The following is a 19,637-nucleotide window of genomic DNA, read 5'->3' as shown; positions in this document are numbered from 1 at the left end:
GGAGAGGAGAGGAGAGGAGAGAGGAGAGGAGAGGAGAGGAGAGGAGAGGAGAGGAGAAGGGGCTCGGGTACTGGAAGGGGAAGGAGGGGAGGGGAAAGGAGGGGAGGGGAGGGGAAAGGAGAGGACAAGACAGGAAAGGATGCCTAATTCTTAAAGAGCTTTCTTAAAACTTAAAAGCATAAATCACTATTATAAAAGTAGTCAGGTTTACCAGCAGTATTGTATTTTGGTGTATTGTAGATTTAGTGCTGTTCCAGTAGATGGCACTAATTACATAAACAATTCACTAAGATAATAAAGTCAGGAAAAAAAAATATGTGAAAGCACAGGCATTATTTGTCCAAACCTTAGCATTATTTCACATTATAAAAAATAAAATTAGCTTTAATGGGATATGATTACAAAATATTTTCTATCTCTCAGTATAATTCAACATCACAAATAGAAGTTATATTAATGTAGCCACCCATTTCTGTCTCAGAAAAGAACGATCAAGATTCTAATCACTGTTTATCAATTTCAGCTGCCATATTTTATCTGGCATTAAGGATTTTGTTGCTCAGTTGCCTCAGACACTTAGCAGTAATCCTACAGTCTCTTRACTGGAAAATAAATATTTAAAAAGACTTAGTTACCAGTTACCAGCAGACCTGAGGAAGTCCTTATTCTTTGTTTTGTATTGATGGTATAAGTTGTCCATGTACTTTTCTACTGAACATAGAATGTGTGTAATCATTTTATGGTGATCTGAGATTTATTCCTTTTTTTTTTGTTTTTATTTCAGCAATTTTCAAAAGAATTACGGCAATGGCAAATAAATGTGGATGTGGCGAATGACATGGCACTGAAGCTGCTCCGCGATTATTCAGCAGATGACACTAGAAAAGTAGAACTGATGACAGATAACATTAATGCAACATGGGTTACCATTAATAAGAGGTAGGATACAAATTCTACTAATAAACTTTAAACTTTATTAACATTCATTGTCCAGCTTTGGTTAGAGATCTTAGAAGATGTCATTTGTGAAAATGACATGGTTACGGTACAAAAGGTAAAGAATGATAATGTCTTTTCTGTTCTATTTTGTGGAAATGTGACTTTGGATACCATTTAATTCTCTAAAACAAAAATTTTGATTCCTCTCAATTTTCAACTGCTGTGACCAGTTACCAACTAACTTCAGTTGACAGGTTATATATTTTAAATATTTTAAATGAAACATACTGTATTTCTGTGTACTATCTCTGCATTACAATCACTATAGTGATTTTGTTAGAGTCATAGATTGAACCTWAAAATGACAGACATATCCTGTTGAAGCAGGTTGAAAGTAGAAATGTTATCCTGTAGCTTTGAAGAAAATCTGTAGTCAAGAACAGTTTTTTAGATCCTTGATCACGTTCTTGGTTACATTTCATAGTCTTCTACTCTGTGTTATAGATAACAATTCATTACTAAAAGCCACCAAACTGTGATTCATTCAGTATGCAATCTGTAAAATCAGAACATTTTGCAGAATAAAAATGTCTTTCTTTAAAGCAATAAAATAGTTTTATATTGTTGTACATGAAATGAGATACATAAAAAATTAAATTAAAGTTATTTTAATCAGTTTAGTGTCCTGGATTAAGTTTTATAGTCTATAACTGAAACAAGAATTGAATTAGTTTTTAAAATATTGTTAATTAAAGTTTATGAACAAGGTCAGAAAAGTTAGTTTACTTAAATATGTAACAAATTCAGGAGACATTCTTACATCTTGGAAGTTACTTAAATCACTGGTGACTAYAGAAATTTATTCCCACTCTTTTTTAAAAATATATATAAATGAATTTGATATTCATATGCCTACAGAATGTGTCACTTTAACAGCATTTTTTTCTGAAGCAGACTTGCCACTTACTTAAGGTCCTACAATGAGAGGAGATGCCATTGATGTCCTCTAGACAAGAGAAGGCTGCCTTATAATTTGAAAGCTTTTTCTAACAAGAACAATAACTAAACTGAGAAATTATTATAACCATGCAGTGACTATCTGTTTGCTTTTCTCCTCTTATTGTAGTAGCCATTTTAGTCTTATTGGTGGTAGCCATTTTTTATGAAAAATAAAACTTTCTGCTGCCTGTGCTCTGAGAAACAGGCTGGAGGGGACATCTTGTCCTGCATAAGAAGAGCCAGATGCCTAATACTTAAGACTACTCCAGATGAAGGTGAAGTTAGTAGGTCAAAAGGGTTAGGTGGATGAACTGAAGGAAATTGCTTTTCTCCATATGTAACCCTTTATTGGTGAGCTAGCTTTCTAATCCTGAAGTCTAGCTATGTCTGTAGCTGCAAAGAATAGTCAGGTAGCAATTATAGCTAAGATGGCATCTTTAATTCTGTATTTGCTAATGTTTCAAACATGAACCTAGGTGGGTTTAAGSTTGCCTAAGTGTGAGAACTGACACTGTTGCATGAAATCAGCCGAGTAGTAGATTAGCAGAAACTATAAATGCTTCAAGGAACAGGCTTCTACATAACTCGCAGAATTGCTCATACCTCATGCATTAGAGGAATTAATGTAGTAAACGTTCCATGTCTTAAAAAAAAGCTATTTAGGTGACTGAGTTGACATTTCTCTTGAGGGCTGTATCACATTTTTGTCTTTTGTGAGTAGTTGTTAAATGAAGACTTAAATATAGTATCAAGTTAGCAAAAAAGCCTGTAGTTGAAAGAGCCTCTCCACCTATAGGTCTCTCAGGTTTGATCCAAGCGGTGGTCAGCCTTCCCATTGCCAGCAAGCTGCTGAGTGACCTCCTGGGAGAACCACCTTGAGATTTCTTTTGTTCGGCAACTTTGTGGAAAGAGAGGATGGAGTCAGTGGGCCTTTGTATGACTTAAATGCCAATTCAACAATTATGTTTTGTGCTTTTTTTTTCCCCTCCCTTTACACTTCAGCTTTCAGATTGTTGCACAGAGCAAACCATATTGTTTGTTTATATGTTCAGGAGTCTTTTTAAGTGTAAGAGAATATTTTTTCTGAGTTTATCATTGGCTCCAAGAAAGGCTAGTTCTCCACTGAGATACATGCGCATTGATTTCAGAAATATCCATGAGTGTTACTTTCATCTAGACCATGAGCAAGTAAGGCACTGGTGATTCAGTGACCTGTTAATGGTGTAGAAATACATTTCAAATATGAGTCTTGGCTTTTTCTGCAGTTGTATTTTAGAAATAGTTTTATCAGTGTTTATGCATTCAAACTTCTCATCCATCCCTTGAGTGACAAGAGGAAGTACACCTGCTGAAGATTTTTCTTTGTTCTCCCTACATCTTTAATTTAAATGGCCTGATTTTTTTGTGTATATTTTCTTTTAAAAAGAATTTTCACAGAAAAACTAAGAGTGACTTACATTGTTTTGAGCTATTTTTTCCTCTAAATTGCCATTAGGATCAACACTGTGTATTAAGGAAAATATGTGAACCCTCCTATCCATGAACCAGATTTGTAAAACAACAGACAGGCAAGTAGCAGTAAAATTACGCTTTGCCTGTTGGTAATAGTTCAGCCAAAGCAAGTACTTCAGTCATTAAGGCAACATCTGCCAGCTTGTGTTTTGTTTTGCTTAAATAGATTTGCAGCTGATTGCTGTGTGTTTACCCTTTGCCTTACTATTTTGTTTTATAACATCAAGCTATAATGAAAATGACATTCTAACTCCTTTAATAGCCAAGTTCCTGAGTGTTTGTTGGGTGCTCCCCTTTTTTTTACTCACCACTTTTTATTTTTATTTTTGTTATTGATGCTGAAAAGATATACTAGAGGCACATGAACTGATTGGTTGGGCAAAAGCTAGAATGACTTGTAAACATGTCTCTTCGTATTCCCTTTAGAAATGTTAACTGTCCCAGAAATAACTATATTATTTGTTAAACTGATGCAATTAAGGAGAAAGTGATCCGTATTGCTTGTGTTAACAAAAATAAATCAAACAAATGAACTATTATGTGCTCAAGAGAAAAAGATACAGTGGCAGAAGTGACCATTAGAAATTTGTCATAAAAATGTTCTTTATGGTTCTRTATGGGCATATTTGTTTGGAGTTGAAAAAATAGGCAAATCAGACAAAGATTATGGTACTTCCTGTTTTTGTAGGCACTCACATTGTATGTGAATTATCAGATAAAACATATAAATGCAAATTTAACTTTGTTCTTTTCCTGGGAATCCACTCGGCATGTGTTTAAATTTCACTAACTTAAATTTCAAGCTAGACAAGGATTTAGATCTTTCTTAAGTGGAGCATATATTATGAAATACATATTCTGAGAATTAATTAGGCCTCAAACCCAATACAGTGTAAYAGACACCTTCAAATATTTGCATCTCTCACTAGTTCCCACACTGAAGGTCAGTGAAACTCAGGCTGCACTGCAAGTGTTACAGCTTGTGTTACAGCACCACTCAAGATGCATTTTTTGGCTCCTGAGAGAGAATGCAACACTCATGTATCAGTCAAAATGTAAAAAGTAACTTTTTTCCTATTGCAGGGCATGGGCAGTGAATAATCAATAAATGCTTAGGTTTCTGTTGTCCTTAGTTTAAGCTGCAAGGAGCTGGAGAAGTGTGGCAAGGAGCTGAGTTTCTAGGCAACTTGTTTCAAGGGTCTGAGTTGCCAACTCCCATATTTATCTAAGAATGACTTTCATTCTGTAATGCAGCCAGTTGTACAAACACCTTGATTTTTTGTGTCAGATGGATAATATCAAATGCAAATGGCCAAACAAGCTAAGGGCATACACAGTACAAAAGTATGATGCATATCTGTTTCCTGTGTAATAATGCAGAATATAACAATAATTAGAAGTGCTAAAAAGTCTGTAGTCTAGTTTTGGTCTTTCAGCAAACCTCGCCCTTTATTAATGAGCGGCTTGCTATAAGAACAGTCCTAACAATGTAAACTTTATCTGTACATAATGTTTGTAAGTATCCTTTTATCGCCTACACAAAAAGAGCTTGATCACTCCACTGGAGACAAGTTTTCTTAATATAACATGCCTGCATTAGGATTACTTTGCTTTATGGCTCTTGTGGAAGAAATCTTATTTACGCTTCCATTGCATCCTCTGGGTGAGAAAAGACTACCCTAACACAGCAGCAGCAGCCAGGTTTATATATGTGTGTTAAGTTATACTGAAGATCCTAGCTTGGTTTCAGTAGCCAGATCTTTTTGGGAGCTATCTCTGAAGAGCTTATTGTTTGACACATTTAGACTTGGACTGCTGAGCTCGCGAAGGAAGGAATTGCACAGTCAGTCTTATTTTAAAGAACTAACATGCCCATCTTCTAAGTTCTTCAAGCAAACTCAGCCCATTTCCTTTCCATTCTTTTATTGTTTTGAAGGTTGCACTGCATTCCTGAAATTGGTAATAATTACATGAGTATGAACAACTATTGTAGTTCTTTGTGCAGACACAGTTTATTTGAGCACAATGAAACAACTAAATTAAAAGTGTAAGTGGCCATAGGAACCTTGTTTATACTTCTTTGCCCGCTGTTATCATGGGTATAGATCTCTGTTAGTGTGTGCATGAGCAAGAAATTATTGCAAATGTAAGACTACAGATGAAGATGACATTGGTCAAGTGACAGTTTCCCATGTAAATATATATTTTTTTAACAAACAAACCCCAGTATGATCATTTTTATCATTATCTTCATAATAGTGATTTATCAGTTGTTTTTGAAACAATTTTGCCGGTCTCAAGAAAGTASATAGGTAGAGTGACTGCTTTTTACAACCAGTATGTCATGCCGAAGTTTGTTATTTGCAGCAGCTTAACAGTAGACATTAATTTAAAATTACCAAGGTTGCTTGAAAACATTGCAATTATAGAGCAATTGTTTTATTTTGCGAGAGATGTTGATAATACGTGCTTATATTGATTTTTCTCTATTTATTCACATCAACTCTATTTTAAAAAGTAAATCTTCAGTCTAGGCGTTCTTGACATACTGTCTTTGAGATATTTGCTTCTTTAATTCTATAAGGACTTATGTACTTTCAGTCAGTCACTAGAAATATTCATGTTGAATAAAAGCAAGTCTTTGCAGTCTCAGATATCACATCCAAGATTATGTAAGGAGCCAATAATTTTATACATCAGCATGTTTGACTGAAGACCTACTATAGGCACCTTGACTATTCATTTGAATAGGAGGAACAATCAGGTTTTATTAAAAAATTAATCCAGAACTCTTTTGGAAGGTCTGAGTTTGCTATGAGGTCCTGATGTCTTTCTCATTAGACAAAAAGGTACAAAAATGTTTTCATTTTTGTGGAAGTAATTTGCCTCACTTCTTCTTCTCACTTCTCCATACTTCTCAGAAGTTACCAGCAGAGTTAGTAACACTGGCAAACTCTAAAGAAAAACTCTTTACCAGCTACTTATGATGCGAGAATGTTAAGGCTTTGATGTTTAAAATATAGATATTTTTGAAGCTTCCTATGTGTTTTATTTTTAGATAAAGGATTAAAGTATTATTTGTTTTCTTTCTTCCCTTCTGTTATTATTTTAAACAAAAATGGACCCTCAAAAAAGACTATTGAAAGGATGTGAACACTAATTTGACAAGGTCTAAGGTACTCTGAGTTTCATTTGAGATATTTGTCATTTCCTGTTTTACTTTTTTATATGTTAAATATTCATCCTGCTTTTAAAAAGCACACCTATAAAATCTGTTCTAGAGGAGAGAAATTTTATATGATTAGAGATGCAAGACAAGTTACCCATATGAAAGACAGTCTACTAACTGGCTACACTCTGAAACAAAGACTTATGTACTAAATATAATCTCAAGCTTTTCAGCAATGACATCAGTTCACATTGTTTTATTATCTTGTCTTCCTAATGCCCCTAAGAATGAACAGATTTGAGCAGCATATAGGAAAAWATATAAAAATACAAAAATAAAAGTACTAGCCAAAGTTCCCATAGATAGGACATCTTGAAAGTTGCCTTACTTGGCTATATTCTGTTTTTCACCTTACCTTTTCCTCCACTCAACTGACCGCGTTTTTTATACAGTACAGAGACCAGTACATGGAGTCAAGATGAAAGGTCAACTGAGTGTACTGAATATTTGTGGTTTACTTTATGATGGGAGAGCCTTGGATATGCAATGCTTTCAAAATGCTGGTAGGATGAGCAGGAAAAGCAATGTTACCCAGAATGTGGTGTGATTTATCATTTTCACCTTTGTGATCATACTCTTGGGACTTTGAGAAACTCTTTTAGAATTAAAAACAAAAATATTCTTGAGTTATTTTGGGAGAGGGTAGCAATAGCAGTAATTCTCTGCAAAAAGAATCTATGGTGCCTTGTGACTTCAGGGAAATATCTTAAAACTCTTAATACCAGTGTGAATAAATTTAATGCTCCCACCACTTCATTGAGRTATATCTGTAGGCTAGAACCTTTATTGCTTCTGGGAAGGCAAGAGATCATCTGGAGATTAGCTAAGTCCATGCCCCCCACAAAAAAATTAACCTGTGAGCAAGTATTACAAAAAGCATCRTTATTTTTAAATCATGTTTTCAGCTTGTTTGCCCACAAGTGATTTGTTGAGGTTTTTTAGACTTATCATGAATTCAGCTGATCTACGTTGTTTTTTAATTGTACACTAATGTTAATAGCTGCATTGTAGACAATTAGAAAGGACAGCACTGACATTATGCAAAGATGCCATCAGCTTCAAATTCCAAGAGCAAGATAATTATTAAAAACAAGTAGGAAAAGTGAAAGTAGCACCTCTRAAAGACCATTCCTTACTGCTCTTTCAATTCTTTTGTTTGTCCCATTCTTGGTTTATATTTTGGCCTTGAGTAAAATAAAACTCTGCTGCTTTGCTACTACTTATCATATGTTAAACTGTTTATTCCTTCCTGATGTAAATGGGAAGAGTTCTCATGTTATAGTGAAATCCAACTGAACAAAATCATTAGATAGTTGCTGGCATGGAGTTCTAAAAGGAGAACAGCTTTGTACCCTAGCGTGAATCATAATCAAAGTTGAATATAGACATTTCAAAGAAATGCTCTGTTTGAGAGCATTCACATCTTCTGCCTCTCATTCTTTTGCAACTGCAGGAGAGGCAAAAACYGAGGTAGTAAGGGAGATACAAGTGAGCCTGATTTTGTGAGAGAATGAACAAGAAAGCCAACTTTTGTTCTTACTCTATTAGAAAATGAAGATAAATGTGTTSTTCTTTTTCTTAAAGGTGAGATTTTCAGAACTGTCTAGGGAGTTTTACTGTCTGTTTCAGCAGGAGCTTCTGCTAATGCTTTGGTGACCTGAAAGTCAAACCTTAAATCTAGTTCCTCTCAGCCTGCAGATAAATTAACAAATTGTAGCAAACTGATTATTGCTCTCATCCAAGGCCTATTGCAACAAACAAAAGTCTTTCCTTTCCCCTCAGTAGCCTTATCAGGCTTCGTGTCCTCTGAATAGAAATTAATCAGCGACAGACTAGCAGAGTACCAGCACAAAAGAATTTGACCTTAGCTGTCAGCTTTTGTTTAGATTGTTATTCACTTGATGGCCTTTTTTTGTTTTCCCCTGATGTTTTTATATGGAATATTTTTCACAGAATATTAGTACTACTGCAAGCCTTGGCGTTTAGTTATTGTGTGCCTTCTGATGAGCTACTGTGCAGGCAGTGTAAGTGTTCCACTTACCTGCTTGTCAGCCACACTTGAAACGGAGGGGGTAATTCAGGCTGCCTGTTAAATTGCTAGTCTCTCTGGAAATTACTGCYGATTTGCCAATTTGGCAGTAGTGTTATTTGCCTTTTTTCTGTGGCTTTGTTTCAACTATGAACAGAATTTGGATCACGCCTTGTTTTATACAGACTGATAAAGAAATTGTCAAGTGAACACAACTGTATATCATTATCACTCTGGAYGAGAGTCAATGGCACGAGAGGCTAGTGGTCATGACTTTCACTGATACCACCAATCAAGGTAGAGACCTGGGGGAGTGATGAGATGGAGGACAGACAGGTGAAAAGCAGAGTCAGAAGTATGTTTCTGACCTGTCCCAGAATAGGGTTGGGGAGAAATCTCTGGAGAAAGGAAAGATTAAACTGATAATTCATGAAGACAGAGCTTGTAAGACATATTTGATAGAGGTGCGTAGAAGGGGAAACAGTAAGAAAGCAAGGAATTTTTGAAAAGAAAAAGATCAATATGTTCATGTTGTTTAGCATCTAATATCAATCATGACCAATACTCCAAATTTAAATGTAGTATTCTACATCCCCTGACAAATATAAAAAAAGAAGCCTTCTTTCCTGACTACTAAACCTTATATGTCCTGTGAAATACTAAAAATAATAGCCTTGGCATTATTGTTCTGGCTGGCTTATCAGCAGATTCTTTTTTTGTAAAAGACACATAACCAGTTATGTTTCTGATATGTATCTAGTTAAGCACAGTAGTGCCTTGTGGTAATAAATTATACAGGTTCACTTTTTGTTGATAAATGATATAATTTTTATCTATTTAAAATGTGCTACATCTTTTTGAGACTCCATTTGTTCACTTGACACTGTAAAGACTGTGAAAAGAAATTTCTTGAAAGTGCCAAGCTCCCAGCATCCTGTTAATGCTTTCTGCATTTTATCTTATTACTATCTTATGTTTTCTTGTTTTCTTTTTTTGGTTCTGTATGTACTGTCTTATTTTTTATATACTTTATTATTTTTTGACTCATGTCAGATTAGACTTGAATCTAACTTTATATTATAACTAGGATGCATTTTCTGTACCTTAAAACACAACTCACATGTGCTTTTTTTTATTTTCTGTTTAAAACTCTGAAATAGATGCTGCTATTTATTTTCAATAATGGTAAACAACTCAGAACTTTACATGACTTCTGAGTTCTTAGACCATGTCCGAGGTTGATATTTCCACAATGTTAATTATTAATAATGGCTGTTGCTCTATTTTGAACCATATACCTTTTCTGGATCCAAGAGGGTAAATTTATTTTGTGGTAGCTGACCGGTAAGTTTCATGGTGTGGATTTGCTCCAAGTGATGGAAGGCAGTTCTGCTAGGGCTGCTCTCTTTCTTTTTTCCCATGGGAACCCCAGGCACTGAGCAAACATTGTTCAGATCTGCCTTTGGTGACACCCCTCTTACACTGTGCTGACCCTTTGGAGCTGCAGACACTTGTCATCATTACTTCTTTCTCTTTTGAGGAAAATAAAAGGAGAAGCATGGAATATTTTTATTAAAATCTGCTTTTACTAATTTTTTTTCCCCATCATGTCACTGCTTTAGCCATTCAAATAATGTTATTTTTATATCTGTTGTTACTCTCCTCTATGGTAGCTGGAATGAGATACCCAGGCCAGAACAAGGACAGTGATGAGGATATACTGCTGAGTTAAACATTGGCATGATATTTATTGCTATTCTTGTTACTAATAGTCTTTCAGGTGCTAGTATATATTGACATCTTCATTAAGCTGTTGGTTTTGATTTTAAATACATATTCCTGCAAGGCTACAGCTAGCTCAGAACCCAGAAGTATGTACAAAAGAGTTTAAATCCTCCATGTAGTGTTTGACATTTTGGACTCATTTATATTGAATCTTTCTGCTATCGAATTATTATTATCAGATTGCTCCTTGTGCTCAGGGTTGAACATTATATGAATTGACTGCATTATATGTTCTTAGCCTTATTTTAAGAGGTTTCTGTAATAAAATTTTACATCCCTGCCACTGTTCCTAAGTAGCTCCATGTATAGGGAATTAACCTATGGATAGTAAATAGATCATACTGCTTTACTGTTAGTTTTCAGCTTTTGTTTCAATTAATTTGAACAGAAAGTTAGCAAATATATTTTTCCCAAGGATTCAGATTTTCATTGTCCCTAGAATACACATATTAAAGAAATGTAGAATGGTGTTTACAAATGAAAGCAGAACTATTCCTGAGTGTCTATTCCCAATATATGGCTTCTTTTCAGTTTCTGTCTCAGAATGACAAAAACACAACACTTTTGTATTTGTATATTTATAGACAGTTTCTCCCTCCAAATAAATATTTCTCTGGGYGCTGTGTGATTGGGGAGGGCAGCATTTTACTAGTCATAAATAATAAAGATTGTTGAACATAATTATATGTTTGTGTGGTGTCCTCAGCAGTTACTACAAGTATAACATGCTGAGCTTGGACTGGATCAAATGAGCTGGTCAGATTAATTTTATTAGTATATTGTCACTCCTTAGTATTGGGAACTACTAAAATAATATAAGTAACATAAATAAGCCACTCTCATTTAACTTGGCATACTGAATGAGCTGTGGCACATTAAACAATCTTACAGAGATCAGTTTTGATCATATAATTGTCATTAAAATTATTTAATGATTTCAAGTAATTGAGACACTGTAATATAGATCTTGGATAGCAGATGACAGGACTCTCTGGATTAGCTATASCTCTGAGCCAAAATAAAGAACTACAGAAATTAATACAATAAATCAAAAGAGCACATAAATATGCTAAAATTCTACAAACACAACATGTCATGGTAATGCTATGCGGCTTTAAAAATACCCTATTTATTTCCTCAATTGTTCAGTATTTTTATCCTTTATATAAATTGTACAGTATATGTAAATCACTCATTTAGAGGCTCATGACTACTGCAAAACATGGAATTTGTGAGATAGTCCATTCTAATACCTCATTCCTGTATAATATTTTTATGGATAATTTATATGCAGTCTTGTGCACGTATCTCACTGCAAGAGCAGAATGAAGTGAAGTAGATCAAGTAAGCTACAGTTTTCTTTTTTTCCACAAAATCCACTTAGAGATTTACTTGTTAGCATTTTTATAGAAAGTTAATGAGTTGTCTGTCATCCACCTGTGCATACCTAATAAATGCATTAATATCAGTTGCACCTTATTTTTGTTAATTGCAAAACAAGACAGCCATATAAAGTGTTTACTTGAAGCTAAGCATGTTAAAAAGTTTTATATTTTGTTTTCTTATGATTCTTCTGAAAGAATAATTGTGTCTGTTTTTTAATGTTTTATGTTATTTCTTCTCCAACTGAACTGTTAACTTGCTTGTTCTAATCTGATTTCTAGGAATCCTTTGTAGTACTAGAATACAGGGCTTGAAAAGTTGGATGACTGCCATCTGAAAAAAGTAATATCCAAGCCAAATAATGGGACATTGCACGATCTACCTCAGTGCCACCCCTTGCTACTCGGGAAACTGCTTTGGATTTCCGTGCTCGATGTAGATCGGGTTTCACATCTGTAGTCAACTTGCAATATATAGGTTTCTGATAAAACTGAAGCTTTGGCCTCTATAGTTTTGCACACCATTCTTATGTAACATGTTAAGAAAGCTGAGCCATAACTTTTGTGAACAAAACAAAAAACATGAAACCAGGAATCACATAGCCATGCAGCTATTTATGTAGGAAATAATGTGGCACTGTTACAGCAACAGTACAGCAAACCTTGATACCAAACCTTATGGTATGGGAAGGTGATTTTATTTTAAAGCAAAGCTGGTTTCATGTACCTGTGTGCTCTTGGATGTATTGTCCAAGCTGTCTGTCCAGCATTTAGGCAGCAAGATGTTTGTATTTAAGTGCTCTGTCAAGGGGAATTCCTTGAGGTAACAGAGGACAAGGGACATAAGCTAATGCTTTGCCATCACATCTCCAGGCTTCTTCTTAGGAGGTCAACAGTGTGCTTGGTATGGGATGTGCTTTTCTGTATCCTTCAGGAGCTCACAGTGAATAGATTCATTTGTCTCTCCTCATGTCCCTACAGTGTGAGTCATTAGGTTTTATTCACTGTCCTTTGTGTCTCTGGGTTATCTCCAGGGCTGTTCTTTATAGTCTCACCACTCTCTCTTCATAGTTTGAGTCTTTGTTTTAATATAAGTGTAGGTTGACCCTTTTTTTTAAGGCTCTCTTATTTTTCTGATTTGGATGTCCTGAGATCTTGATGACCTACTAGTCAAAGTGCCATCAACACCTGCCATTCTTATATCTATATTTCCTCCTTTTCTCTTGAGGCTTTCAGACTCAGACATTCTCATTCACTCCCCATTCAGACCAATGTTAATGTTTCCATTACTGTTCTCTGCATTTTCTGACAGTGTCTTTCTCTCCTGACTCTTGTACATCAGTGGTAGAGTTTTTCTTAATTGGGTTGATGTTTCCTGGCCTGGGTAAGAGAGTGACACAAAACTGAACATGAAATATGATCCATTTTGTTTGCTGGCTTTTGCCTTCTTGAAGTAAAGGGAGAGACCAAATCTATGAAAAACATTGACAGTTTTCCTATTGACTTCTTTTTGAGCCTTCTACTGATTTCTCTCAGGAACAAAAGCTCCTATCTTCTTTTCTAACCATACCATAATCAAATCTTACTTTTTTTTTTTTTCTTTCTTGCTAATGAATAGATAGTAAAAGTAGGGGCTGGAATTCTTTCAAAACTTTCTTTTCAAAGTATTCATCTGGAAGAGCATCCATAGTTATGTCTTCACATTTCTGGAGGCTTTTTCCACACTATGTGTTAGATAAAAGTTATTTCTTGCAATATCATATGAGTATGTGTGCCACTTCATTTTTTTTTCTCAAATCACATTTACCAGAGATAGATACCTTTAAAAGAAAATGGTTATCAAATTATTATGTTAAACTACTGAATGTCACCATACCTTCCACCTGTAAAAAACTGTAAATGTAAATGTATTTCCTGGAAGATGAGCTGGGCTGTAGTTTTTCAGCTAATTGGAAGAAGCAGAACTGAGTCAAGGACTGCCAGGCAGATTTCAGTCTTAAGATATGAAGATGATTTTGTGTCAAATACAATCAAGAATGTGGACCTTGAACTGACAAGAGGCCTACTTGTTTCTAATCAGGCTTTTATATAGAGATAGGCTTCCTGTTCAGAAATAACAGCAGCCAGATGTAAAAGAATGATTTTAAAACGTGAGCTTAACTCCTACAAAGAAAATMGCATTGAAGAACCTTGATGGTTTGAAATCTCATTGTGTTGTCACATTCACACCAATTCAGTGTTTGTTAACACCTCTGCTTATACAAGACTGTCTTAAGCATATCTTTTGGTTAAATAACAGAAAATATATATATTTGTTTCCTTAAAAGACCTTACATTGTACTTTATGGATTTCTTTGCATGAACCAAAGTTAAAATTATGCATTCATAAGATAAGATAAAATCTCCCCAAACCTTGGATAAATTATCTAGACTACATAGAGGATACTTGTATGACAATAAAAAATATAAGCCACAGTCCACATCAATTTTCTTTTAAAATTTAAACACCTGATAATGATTTCATTGTTCATTAGGAAAGATTTAAAAATTGCAAATTGTGCACTGTGTCAGAGTTACATTTGGATGGTTTGGTGAGACTTGCATGGGAACACACAAAGTTTCATTTTCACCCCCTTTGTAATGGCTTTTCATAGTAGGATAGCAGGACCTCCACATTTCCAGTGTTCTGTACATTTATGCTTGTCTCCACTCCTTTAAAATGGCCAGAATAGTTCTTTGATGAGTTACATTGATCTGCTAAAAATTTTTATCTTTGAAATTTGTCAAAAAAAGACTCAGGATAAAACTATCAGAGAATATCCTGTTCCCTTTGAAGTCAATGGAAAGTTTGCCATTCATCTCAGTGCAGTTAGGATTTTCTCTGTAAGGCATTCGTATCAAACATATATTCAAGTTCTGCTGAACTCAGTGTGAGTTGAGCGTTTTCTGAATTTTGCTGAATCAGAATCTAGAATCATTTTGATTTGTTATTTAATTGATTTCAGTGATCCCAAGTTACAATCCAGTTTAATACCTTACCAATATTGTRGAAACTTCATAATAACTATTTATTAGTATTACTGGGTATTCTCATACTACCTCCAGTTATATTTCTTAGTATGTTACAATCTTTCTGTAGTAAGACTATTGTATTCACACTATCCCATTACTTTAGGAAACTTATTCTATACTTCAGTTTTCTTTAGGAGTCTGAGACCTCCTGAGTAGTAAACACTAATTACATATGTAGGATATAGGATAGTTCTTTGCAACTAGTATTACTATATTAGATTATCAATATCGGAAGCAGTAGGCATTCTGCCTTCTCTCCTTCTTATCCAGATGCTGACTAATTTTGGTTTTCAGTTGCTTCTTAACTGAATATGACTGAGTTGGACCTCCACTGTCACCTTTATTTCTTTCTTAGCCATTGTATGTTTCTTAAAATATATTCACTTATCAGCATAGTTGCTTAAAAATGTCTAGAGTCAATCTAATCTGTCAACATCTTTGCATAATGTGAAAACAAATTAAGGTCCGTGTGTTAGAGGAGGAAAAATAATGTGTGTGTTTATCTATGTGTTTATAATGTGTTTGTTTATCTACGTGTTTATTTTTTGTTATTGCCACTTAACTTTAGATGATGCATGCTACAGTAAGAACTGTAAGTGCTGGGAGATAAGTTCCCCTCTCTGGAAACTGAGGTTTGTTTCCCTTGCAGGGTAGCAAATAGCTGTTCTGCTAGGCCTCTGAGCTCAGCCCTTGGAGGCTGTGGCTTTAAATGAAAACTGCACTAACAGTTTAATAGTGTCCTTTGTGAATCCTGATTGATTTCATGTAAAGCCATAAGTGCATTTCACAGTCTTATTAAGTTTAGTTGTTTCTTCAGCAATTAAGAGTAAGAAAACAAGTGCCTTTAGAACCTAATTATTTTCATAATCAGTTTTAATTACACTTCACTCTGTTTGTAAGCCAAGATTTTATCTTAATAAATTGTATCAGAGTAATTAATGTGCTGTTTATTAGATGCCACTGTTGACTTCTGTGAAATCTCAGAAGAATGATATGTTTTGGAATGCAAGGAAAAACTTGATTCTATGTCTTATAAACTGTGAAGTGTGAAGAAGACTTAAACAGAACAATGACTCTTTTGCTTCTTTTGGTACTATAAGAGACCAGTTTATTCTTTTTGTTTCCCTAGGTTTTAGGATTTTAGGATGTCTTCCTTCTCTGGCTTCTCTCTTTAATGGGGATACTAGAATTAATAAATCCTATCTTCCCAGGTTTTGTTGTAGTATTACTTGGATGATACGAAGGTTAAATTAGAATCTGTGCCACGAGGTGACAGAATTTTGTAAAAAAGGTACTTCCTTCTAAGTTTCAACTAAGGGCTGTTTCCAAAAGCGTATTGAGTGAGTCCATCAGAACATTGTTCTGTATCTACAAGTCAACTTTAATGATACTTCATATGTCTACTGTGATTTTCTGTTTAGATTTCCAATTTTAACCTACTATTTCTTAAGATTTTCTCTCTGGAAAATGATCAATTTTATTGAAAGCTTATTAGTCCTTTAGAAATTCCAAGTAAACTTAAACTATTTTCACTAATGGGAAATGTAACCTGTAATTAATTTTTAAAGGAATTCAGATGATCCACTTAATTTCATTGATGATTTTTCTGTAGTTCTCAATATTAGTCTGATAATCTGTAGTTATGTTGATCATAGGGAAAATGGGCACCTTTTCATGTATTTAATTATAGACCCATGGCAAGGCAAGAAGGGAAAAGGAGTCAGAAGCAATATGGGCAAGAAAAGTCTGTTCAAGAATATTCCCTCTTTCACAATGCTTGCCGTGCCCTTAAAAGGCATTCTGGGAATCTGGGATCTCATAAGTCAATAGAACATAAGGAGACAAATTTTTATAAAGGTCACTGAGGAGTTTTCCTCTGTGATAACATAGATCCTCTGTGCTGATACTGGCAGGTGGTTATCTGAAAAGAAGTTATTTAAAAGTCCTATACAGAAATCTAGATACGTGATTTTGTGCTCCAGAGTCTGCTATTTGTTTTGCTTTAGCAGTTCTTCTCAGTCTGACAAATAATGGTGTAGAAGAGATTAATATCCAAGGATGATCTGAAACTTCATGGCTGCACACTACTTTTCCTCTTGTTTTCATTAAATGCCAATAGATGCCTTAATAAAGAAAAGAAAGGAACATATGGTCTAAATTCAAAAGTGTTTTTTCAATGGGTTTAGTGTCTTTATTAACAAAGAGAGCAGTTCAAGGGAAAATGCTATTTTTTTAAATGATTTTTGTTTTTTTCAAACAGGGTCTGGCTATTCTGAGATAGATGTAAGAATAGAAACAAGCCAGCCAACGTATAATACCTAAAGAAATAGTTCATCTCTCTTGCCACATTCTTTTTACGAAGTACATAAACACCAGAAACATTTTTAGTTCAAGATATTTTCAGGTTTTGCAAAGCTTTACAATAGAAAAACTTGTCAAAAAAAAGCCATTGCAAGTTGCTGATCAGAGTGAATATACATTCTTTCAGTCATTCCCCTCTTTGYGTCAATGATTTTTGAGAAAAGACAAATTATACAGCCTTATTATAATCATCAGGAGGTGATTTAGGATGGTCTCATTTTGGTACCTGAAGAGATTGTTGTCATTTAGGGAACTGTGTGTGATTGCCATGAAAAGAGCAACATGTGCCCATATCAAGGGTAATGTCTGAGCTGACTTCCTCATCTGCAGTTTTTGATATTAGAGATCTGTCTTCTGTGTCTTATACTTTTTCTCCTTTCCAGATAAATAATTTAAGCTTTCTGGTTTGCTTTCTTTTCTTTTTCTTTTTTTTAATCATTCCATCCTGTTTCTCTCTTGTTCAGGGTTCCTGTCTTGTTTTGTAGACTTTAGCTCATTAGTTAAAGTCTACTTAATTACTTCACCCACATTAAAATCATAAGGCACCCAAATATCTTCTAAAATTCAAGTCCTTATTACAGCTTCAAGGGTACTGCTACAAGCTGTTCTTGTATCCTGATATTCTTGATGAACCAGTCCTGACGTTTTCCAGTTAATTCCATGCAGTCCAGTTTTGGGTAGAGTCTAGTCTGGTTTTCCTTCTCTGAAACTGTTCTCCCACATCATGACCTCAATTCTAGCCCCGTCTTCAGGAGGTGGAGCTCTCTCTGTCCAGGTTTAATTCTGAAGCCACCATCCCATGCTCCAGAATTGCCAGTGATCACCAGCACAGGCTTCCTCAGAATCCACCAATGCTCCTCAGGCATAACCTGTTACAATCTTTTATCAGTGATTTTTTTTTTTTTCCTTGCGTGACTTTGTAGTTAAATGAGAGAAACCTTGAGATTATCACCCCCATTTTATGAGAATTTAAGATTGTGCCAACTTCCTCTTGCCATTTCTCTCCCAAAGGGGTTTCTGATATAATGATAACTTCTCCTGCACCAAGCAGTGTCTTTGGGCTGCTGGGGAGAAATCTGCAAAATATAGTTCTGTTAAGCAAGTCCAAACTAATGCTGCCTTACTGCAATCCTATTAGCACAAAATACAAGACAGGGAAGGCACCTAACTGTGCTGTGTTCCCTGTAGTGTCAACAGAAAGAAACATTTGCTTTATGGTTCAGAGTAACCTGGAGAGATATCATTTGCCCTCTGGAGGAGCTCACCTTTCTCTACGGACTTTTTCCATAGACAGGCRAAGTAGATGATATAAATACTCCCAACAGTTCAGCAGCAAAGTTTCTGCTTTGGAAGCTAGTTTGCGATAGAGGTGATATAGCCAAAACAGCTGTTCTGATGAAGGCTACCATTATCCTACAGCTGCTAGCTACAGTCATTAATTCATTAATCCCCTAAGCTGACCTGTAGCCTGGCAGCGATCTCTGTTTCAGAGTAAGGAGGAGTCCGTGGCTGCAGACCTATAGGAAAGTTCACAGAAAGATCAGCATGTTTTAGGGACTGTGTCTCTCCATTGCAATGTGCTAGAGATATTAGCTTATAGACTTTGTCCACAAAATTAAGGGGTTTTGCCTTCAACTTAAATGTTACTTGCTTGGGCATGGTTCTATTATGTCACCATGTGTCACCATGTCTTTTGTTTTTGAGGGCCTGGTTTCCCTCATTACTTTATACTCTTTACATCTCTTTCCCCAAGGTCAGTTTTCACTTACTATTTCTAGAATATAGCTCATTTTATTTAAGACCATGTATTCTATCTGTATTTGTTTTTGGGGTTGTTTTCACTCTATCATATTGACAGATAACAGTATTGACTGACAGATAGATTGACATTTTATTTATGTATGTCTTCTCTCTTCATTCTTTCTTGCTTCTTTCCTGATGCAAATGTTCAAATACTTTGAAGGAAAATAAGAACCAAAAAAAAGTAACTTTTCTGTTTCCAGACTGTTTCCTTATACATCAATAGGATGACTTTCAGTAGCGCCAAACTGTACGGACTTGGATTGTTTATACTATTAAAATATTTAAAGCAGAGCTGCTGCTTTCTTGATTTCTTAAGACACTCAGTGTCTTTTTGTACATCAAAACTTTTCCAAAAAATTAAAATGATAAAAATACTCAAACTGTTTTCATCTTCTATCCTCGTTTCCTACTATTTCAATGTTCTGTATTATCTGATTTGTTTTGTTTTGTTGGAGGTCACAGCTGGTACTTAGCTGAATATTTAGTTAAATATTAATCTTGCTGATGAAACAGGACGTTTTTGAAT

At 35.0% G+C, this 19,637-nt stretch overlaps 1 protein-coding gene across 1 annotated transcript in view; it reads left to right on the top strand.

Annotated features, from left to right (window-relative positions):
• Positions 1–19,637, top strand: part of LOC112969900 (dystrophin) — a gene marked incomplete at its 3' end in the record, with an annotated part of 817,409 nt that overhangs the window by 645,588 nt on the left and 152,184 nt on the right. The window contains exon 49 of the mRNA XM_026073700.1: positions 785–939. Within this exon, the coding sequence (XP_025929485.1) occupies positions 785–939 (155 nt within the window). The remainder of the gene's footprint in view (positions 1–784; positions 940–19,637) is intronic.

The sequence above is a fragment of the Apteryx rowi genome, unplaced genomic scaffold, assembly GCF_003343035.1.
Source record: "Apteryx rowi isolate R43461 unplaced genomic scaffold, aptRow1 scaffold_373, whole genome shotgun sequence".
In the NCBI taxonomy this organism is placed as follows: Eukaryota; Metazoa; Chordata; class Aves; order Apterygiformes; family Apterygidae; genus Apteryx; species Apteryx rowi.
The sequence above is the reverse complement of the archived record's forward strand: the minus strand, read 5'-3'. Positions and strand labels throughout refer to the sequence as shown.